At 47.6% G+C, this 8,494-nt stretch overlaps 1 protein-coding gene across 1 annotated transcript in view; it reads right to left on the reverse strand.

Moving 5' to 3' along the window:
• Positions 1-4,609: 4,609 nt before the first annotated feature.
• Positions 4,610-8,494, reverse strand: part of COQ9 (coenzyme Q9) — a 21,419-nt gene continuing 17,534 nt past the window's right edge. The window contains exons 7-9 of the mRNA XM_015409649.1: positions 7,913-8,068; positions 7,149-7,202; positions 4,610-6,026 (exon numbers count right to left, since the gene is read on the reverse strand). Of these exons, the coding sequence (XP_015265135.1) occupies positions 5,991-6,026; positions 7,149-7,202; positions 7,913-8,068 (246 nt within the window). The 3' untranslated portion in view covers positions 4,610-5,990. The remainder of the gene's footprint in view (positions 6,027-7,148; positions 7,203-7,912; positions 8,069-8,494) is intronic.

Below are 8,494 nucleotides of genomic sequence, written 5' to 3' on the forward strand. Positions count from 1 at the left end.
CCTCTCCCAGGCTGGTATGTCTGCAGGGTGTGGTTTACATTTGGGGGAATTAAGAGCACTACCACCACCACCACCCCCATTGCACACGTGCCCCTGAAGTCTAAACTGGGGGCATTCCGTGCTTTCTCCCCGTACTTTCTCATCTCCATTTTGGGTGCAGTGCTTCCCCCCCCCCCACCTCACACATGTGGTGCTGAGATCAGAATGACACTGAAGGGTTACATATTGGGGGGTATCAGAAAATATTTTGGCGCACGAGGCTGGGTTCCGGCTGGTATCTGGACAGTTGTTCAGAACATTCAGTGTCCTGTCGTTCCAGTAGCTGGTCCCAAAATGAGGCAGCTGTTTAGGGCAGGATTCCTAAAGTCACACCAAAGGGAGTCCGTTTCGTTATTGAATTTATTATATTGATTATTTGCAGGGAAGTCGGAGGAAACCATTTTCTGATGGACGTTTCTCCACTCCTTTGGAAGCGGGGAGGGGGGGAGTGTCTGGATTTTATGGCAAATCCTTCATAGAAAAGAATTCTGCACCTGGAAGCTAAAAGTATATATGTGCATCTGTTTCCTTTGAATTGTATAATTGGTTCTGTCCCATGACCCATGGGGAGGGGGAAAGACCAGTCGGGCCCCAAGGCTTCCTCTATGACCACTGGGATTCCCACTGACCCCTCAGGCTGCCAAGGAGCTCACCAGATGATACTCAGGCTATTTTGAAAGGGGAGTGGAGACCCTGCATTGTCTGTGCGCTTGTGGAAGGAGGACCATGACAGGACTACACTGTCGAGTTGGGAGGGAGTTTTGGGGAGCACTTGGTTATGGCGCTGCTTGAGGGCGGCCCACCTGCCTGCTGATAATTCAATCCTCTTGCTCCCAGTTTTCTCAAGGGCCCCTGGACCTTTTGGGGCACTTGAGAGTTAATGGATTGTGGGTGGGGACCTCCAGCAACTACCTGTGCTTGGCGCCCTTAGGAGCTAGCCATGGTGGGAGACAGTGTTCCCTCTAAGCTGAGTTAGTGTGAGCTAGCTCACAGTTTTCTAGCCTCCGGCTCACACATTTTTGTTTTAGCTCAGGAAGGAGGGCTACAGAACGAACTGCTTTATACAGTTGCCAAATCGCTCGCTCACAGTTTTAATGCCAGCAGCTCACAAAGTAGAATTTTTGCTCACAAGACTCCATAGCTTAGAGGGAACATTGGTGGGAGATACCTAGTGTCTCTTCTAGGTTAACATTCTTCTCTTGAAGACTAACAAAATATGTGGCAGGGTATGCTCTTTCGTGCATCACTGCTCACTTCTTCAGCTACTTTCTTCAGATTCTTCTTCCGTTACTTCAGATACGTCTGAAGAAGTGAGCGGTGACTCATGAAAGCTCATCTCCTGCCACATACTTGGTTAGTCTTTAAGGTGCTCCTGGACTCTTGCTCTTTTCTACTGCTACAGACAGACTAACATGGCTACCCATCTTGACTCAACAGTTTGGTGTAGTGGTTAAGTGCACGGACTCTTAATCTGGGAGAACCGGGTTTGATTCCCCACTCCTCCACTTGCAGCTGCTGGATGACCTTGGGCAAGCCATAGTTCTGTCAGAGCTTGAAAGGGCAGTTCTGGAAAGAGCTCTCTCAGCCCCACCTACCTCACAGGGTGTCTGTTGTGGGGAGGGGGAGGGAAAGGAGTTTGTAAGCCACTCTGAGTGAAGGGTGGGGTATAAATCCAATCTCCTCTTCTCTTGAATACTCAAAGTTGCCTTAAAGCGGGTCAGATCCTTGGTCTCTCCAAGTCTACTCTGACCAGCTATGGCTGTCCAAGGACTTGGGCGGAGGTCTTTCACATAACCTCCTACCCCATCCTTTTAACTGGAAATGCTGAGGATTGAACCTGGGATCGTCTGCATGCCAAGCAGATACTCTTCCACTGAGCCACACACCATCCCCTCCAAAGATCTGAGGATGTCATTCTTAGGCCATCATACGCCAAAAACCTTGCCGGATGAACCATCCGAACATTTTGGGGCTCCCTGACATGGAAGAGGTTCCCAAAACTTCTCTGGGCAGCTCCTTTGGTTGCTGAGCTGCTCTGATAATAAAGGGACTTTAAGAGGCACCCCTCGAAGAACTGTGACAACTTTGCTCTCCTACGTTGCCTTCTGCTGTGACGGTAGCCCCGGCCCACACCCCTTAGAGTCCCATCTGTGCTTATTTCCAATGACTCCAGTTCTGCTAAGCAGGGAGTGTGCAGATCAGAAAAGGGCAGCAGGACACAATCGGGTTGATCTCTGTCTTCCTCAAAGCTCCCAGAGAGGCAGCCACAAGGCCCTCTTGGTTTAGGAAAATGCTTTGTGGCAGTTGCCCCCCCCCGCCCCCTAGGACCATCTTGGGCATTTTTCCAAAGTGTGCTTATGGCTGGACTCCTCCTAATCCATGTTGGCATTTTGCAAAGCCTGTGTACGGGGGCAAGGGGGGAATATCCCAGATTAGGAATACAGAATACATCGTGGCCCTACAGCTGGAATCGAAGTTGGAACAAGGAAAAACTTGGGACAGGGAACTGCAACTGGGCTGGCCCTGGATTATATGAAGCACAGACAAGCTTGAACTGACGACAAGAAGGAGCTCATAAAGGGTTTGCCAAAAATGTTTTTGGGTTTTTTCTTTTTTTTAATGGAACTGCTCAGTCAATAAAGAGACATTACTCACTATCCCGATCTGGTTTTGTGTTTTTAAAGTCCAGAGGTGTGAGAGATCATGGTGTAATGAAACACAATTTTTTCCCTGTGCTCCTGCACCCTCAACCAGTTCTCGGGGGGCTCTGTGCTCCAAACATGAGGCTGCAGTGTCTTCCAGCAGGAGGGTAGCGCTGCAAGGATTACAGATGGTCTCGTTTTAAAGCAAGACGGCTTTCGTCTGTGCTCATCAGCAAACTCCCCTCTGCTAAAATTGAAAAAAAGACCAAGGAGCACAAAGAAAAAAAGTCTACCGTTTCAGGGACAGCAAACCACTTATCAGATCTTTGGAAGGTAAGCAGGGTCAGTTTGGATGGGAGACCACCAAGGGATTCCAGGGTTGCTATGCAGAGGCAGGCGATGGCCAAGCACCTCTGAGCGTCTTTTGCCCTGAAAACCCCACGAGTGGGTCGTGATAAGTCAGCCATGATTTGACGGCACTTTCCCACCACCGCATGAAAATACAAACTGTCCGCCTTCTCCGCTGGGGACACTGGCTCCCAGGCCACTGCCTGCCAGCTGCAAAAAGCCTTGGTTCCATAAGAGCTCAGTGGCTGTAGAGCCACAGACCAGCAAGGTACACTGGGCTCCCATTCACTTTGCCAGTCCTGCAGTCAACGTCTTCCTCCTTGTGAGAAGAAGCTTCTTTGTGGATGCTGCATATGGTCTGGGGGGGGGGGGGGGGAGGCTGTGCTCATGCCCAGAAAATCCCAGTGTTGGAGGATGAGAGCCCTGCCAGTGAAGAGGGTCCCAACAGACCCCATTTATATGGAGTACCACGTCACTCCCATTAGGACCGCAGCACAGAGGGTGGGTGAGTGCATTCGTATGTGTGCTTTGCACTGAACACAGAGTTCCTCACATTAAAAAAACCCCCAAGACAGCATGCCCTTGAGGAAAAGCAACACACTTAATTTTTAATGGCCAGAAGAACAAATCCTCATGCTTGTTATCAACAGCTCCCTTTGGGGAGCACTGAAGGCTGGTTGGGGGATCGACACACTTGCTGTTCTGCAGGAAAATACAAAGCAAATAGGATTTGGTGCACAAGAAGCAGGTCCATCGCCTGCGTCAACGGCATCTCAATTTCTACTGCCTCCATTTACTTAACAGTAAGCATGTCATCCAGGTCCCAGAAAAGGGAAAGAACTTGACTCGATGTATGGGTGGCATGTCATTCCGAATCTTGTTTATTTGAAAATTTCTACTCCACCTTAGAGAACTGGACAAATTCATGGCTCTATGGCCATAACTTAATGGCTAATGGGAAACACCATGTTGTGTGTGTGTGTGGAGGTTACCACAGAGGAAGGCCTGGGCGTTTGTGGGCATTCTGGGGAAATGCCACATTGGAATACGGAGAGCACTGTTCTGATGCCGCAGGGCTGCTCTCGTGTTCCTTCCTAAATTTCAAGGCAGTCAAAGATAAAACTGTAGAAATACAATTGGTCTTAGAAGCTAAAAATAATCCACGTGCCCAGCCAAAACAGCTCACACCACTTTGGTGTAGTGGTTAAGAGCAGCAGACTCTAATCTCCCACTCCTCCACATGCAGCCAGCTGGGTAACCTTCAGTCAGTCACAGTTCTCTCAGAGCTGTTCTCTCACCAGCAGTTCTCAGCCCCACCTACCTCACAGGGTGTCTGTTATGGGGAGAGAAAGGGATGGAGATTGTAAGTCACTCTGAAGGGCAGGGTATAAATCCCTGTATTCTTGTAGACATATTAGAGAAACGCTTGTGGAAAAGGACACCTTTACAAGCTCTAAAAACAAGCTAGGAACAAAGGTGTCTTTAGCGTTTTTGGTAGGCCACACCACTGAACTAGAGACACCAGCAAAATGGCATGTGCGTACCTCGCTGCCGAGTCAGTGGGCTGTTGAGCAGCCGCACCACTGAACTAGGGACACCAGCAAAATGGCATGTGCGTTCCTCGTTGTATCTGGCTGCCGAGTCAGTGGGCTGTTGAGCAGCCTTCAGTGGGCTCACAGATGGAAAATCGGTCCTTTGAGAATGTGGCTCCAAGGCTGTGAAGGGCCTTACAGGGGAATAACCAGGACCCTGAATTTCCTCTGGAAGCCAGTAATGCTGTTTCGAAAGAGGCTTAATACCACCCGATGCCAATGAACAAGCATGCGACTTTATAGACTACTGGGTGACTGGTAGCTAATGTGCCAACGAACCCCACTGAATGGCTCTGTGCTTGAAGCAGTATGTGGAATATAGATTCTCTCTGTTGGCCCATTCACAGATACTAATCATCAAAAGATGAACACAGAGGTGTGAAGCAGCCCTCTTTAACCCAGAAACTATCTCAAGCCTTAGGGCAGACTGTATGCCTCCTTTCCTGCAGTCTCTGGCTGCTAGCAGTGCCAAGCCTGACCTAAGCTTGATGCTCACGGGAGGGGGGGGGATTTATTTGTGTAATTTTGCTTGTGTCTAGCAACCTTGGCATACCAGTGAAACCCACCTAGGATGCAGATCACTGACATGCTAACATCATACAGGTAAGTCACTGAGGATGCAGTTCAGACCAGATGGTGGTTATGTGGCAAAGCCTCACGGGTATATTCTTCAGTCTCGCCGGCAGCATGTTTAGCTTGGAGCATGAACTGCAGCAGAAGCTCCTTGCCAACAGCATAGTGAAAGCACTCTCAGCGTGAAGTAGCTGTAAGCTATTGCTGAGGGAACCATTTCAATGTTGTTTTATACAAACACTTCTAAGCAATTTACAGGCATGTCGGCATCCAGGAATAGAGGGAGACGCACGTTCGCAAAGAGGGTTGACCCACCTCATCAATGAGGAGCCATTAGTGGGATGGACTTTGAGTTCACAATTACTGTCACCTTGGAGGCCAGGAAAAGAATGGGAAACAAAGAGGATCTAATATCTTAACAGGCACCTCCAGCAGTGCCTTCACAGCCAGGGAAGAAAAAAATAAACAGCTTTGCATAGCACAAAGCGACTACTTCTCATCCTTTTCAAAGATGCGAATGGTGTACACACTGGTTCTATTAGGGAGAGTGAAACTCAGAAATTCGCATTCACACAAGTTTTCTATAAAATGGAGCCTGCACATCATTTTTCGTTGGGATCAAGAGAAAAAAAAATCTGGCATGATTTACATGGCCCAGAAAATATAGCTCCAGACCAGGCTGGTGAACTGTGTTGGGTGTTTTAACAGCACTAAAAGACGTGTGACAGTTTAGCGTTCTCATGATAGGATTCCTTCCATGCTGTTCCACGATGGGTCTTCTCCCAGCTCTCCTGCCTCATCGACGCTGGCTCAGTCCTGTGAGATTCTTTATCTGTACAGTATGCAAAGACAATAGGTAGCACTTTGAACCATGAGGGGAAAAAATCACATGCCAGAAATGCAGTGTGGGACCCTGCCACTGCTCATGAGAACTCGAAACCACAAACTCTCCATGGTGGAGGTTGTCAGTTCTTTAGTTGCCTCCAGTCTGTATCCTTAGTAACTTTGAATGTTCCTGGCAGCGTATCGGGGATTTTTCAATGAGAAGAACGAGACAGTCAGGAAAGCTTCCCTGAAAGATCTTCCTTAAAACACACAGCACATGGTGTTTTTTGTTTTGTTTTACACCGTAGCCCTTTTCACATGGTATAGAGAATGACAAACATATATCCCACACATTATGTGCATGCATCTGTTTGTGAGGGAAAGCCAACATGTGTTCACTTTACAAATGGAACCAGAGACTCAGTGAGGGTTCAAAGCCACACATTCAGCAGTAACATGAAAATGACTCAGTGCGTTTCTAAAGAAAAATCAAGTGTACACTGTACACAGACTGTACGGGTGTTTACCATAGCTTGTGTAAAAAGGTAAAGGTAAAGGTTCCCTTGCTCGAAAGCCAGTCGAGTCCGACTCTAGGGTTGCGGGGCTCATCTCCGTTTCAAAGCCGAAGAGGCAGCGCTGTCCGAAGACGTTTCCGTGGTCTGTGGCCGGCATGACTAAACACCAAGGCGAACGGAACGCTGTTACCTTCCCACCGAAGTGGTACCTATTTATCTACTTGCAATTTCTTGCTTTCGAACTGCTAGGTTGGCAGGAGCTGGAACTAGAGACGGGAGCTCACTCCGTCATGCGGCACACTCGGGTCTCGAACTGCTGAACTACTGATCTTCCACAGCCTGCAGTTCAGTGTCTTAACCACTTGAGCCACCGCAGCTCCATTGTGTACATAGCTTGTGTACAGGGCTGAAATTCACATGGGATGTCAGATAGACCCCATAGAGAGGAACAATGTAAAGCACTCTGGGTCCCCTCTGGGGAGAAAGGTGGGATATAAATGAAGTAAATAAACAACAGATGTTTGGCATCAAAGAGGAGGAGTGGGGGGGGAGAAGGATTCCTATATGAGCTCCTGTATGGAAAATGATGAAATCCTGCCTCTAGCATTACTTACAGTCACAGCAGCACCCATGAGGCCCTGGACAAGCGCCGCTCCCGTTGCCTGCACCTAGGAAACAAGCACACATGCTCTAACGATTTTTTCATGCTTATGGATAAACCAAACAGGAATCATTGACACAGCCAGCATGTGCTACTGGGTCGGAAGGGACTGCAGAATTCAGAAAGGGCACTGCAGCGGCATCCAAGCACGCGGACTGAGTGGGATTTCGAGAGGCATGCACAGACAACAGCAACACAGCGTGCTCCGGACAAATGCAACGGGGCAGCTCTGGAGCTCACTGCGGTGAAATTAAACCTTTTCAGAGATCTCCAGGAAGGCTTTTCCTCAACAAATGTAATGAAGTCTTCCCGCTGCTGCCTTAGATGTGCCTTTATCGTACAACTGCATTTTATTCTTTTACATTTTGTAAACTTCCCCCAAGGGTAATTTTAATCAAATGGTGAGCTAAGTATCTTCTCAAATGTTTATTACTTTAGATGTGTGCAGCCTTGCATACGGCTAAGACGCGAGAAACCTGGTGAGAAGAGCATTCAGGTGCTTGAAATGTTAGATGCCAAAAATGTTTGGGGTACCCATAAAAATAACACCGAGTACGAGATAGTCCAACTAATGGCACAGTTACTGCATGAGTGGTTAAATGAACTTACTTCTGAGAATCAAAAGGAACAAAATTGGTATGTGAGCATGGCCAGAGTAACAGCTCACACGAACAGTGCAAGAGCGCATTTCTTTATGAATTGGGAGTGACTATCTACCTGCTTAGCTGTGTGACCCATGTTCATGGCATCGGCTACTCGGTTTTCTAGGAAAGCCCAGGTGTTCTCAAAGTCAGGGGAGGTGTCCTGAAGCATCACCAGCTCTGTAGTGTTGTAGATGCCAGCCAGTACAGCCCGGCGAGTATACCAATTGAACTGTAGAGGCAGGAATCAAGAGACCAATGTTATGCCAGCACCAGTGAGAAATTTAAGATTTCACCAGCGAACCACAAGCTACACGTATGTGAGATATTCCCCTTGTTAGCAACAGGCCCGGCATTTTGTACATTCTGCGGTACTTACCAAAAAAATCCCCAAATTTCTGTGCTAACATAGCACAAATTTCAAAGCAAAAAATTATGAACTCTGCAGTCTGTAAGAACATATGCAAAGTAAGCAAGTCTGTGCTAAAAATCCCCAAATTTCTGTGCTAACATAGCACAAATTTCAAAGCAAAAAATTATGAACTCTGCAGTCTGTAAGAACATATGCAAAGTAAGCAAGTCTGTGCTTGATATGCTCACTTCCATATATATATATGAATATATGCTCACTTTCATATATATATATATATATATATAC

This window comes from Gekko japonicus, unplaced genomic scaffold, assembly GCF_001447785.1.
Source record: "Gekko japonicus isolate JY-2015 unplaced genomic scaffold, Gekko_japonicus_V1.1 scaffold2984, whole genome shotgun sequence".
In the NCBI taxonomy this organism is placed as follows: domain Eukaryota; kingdom Metazoa; phylum Chordata; class Lepidosauria; order Squamata; family Gekkonidae; genus Gekko; species Gekko japonicus.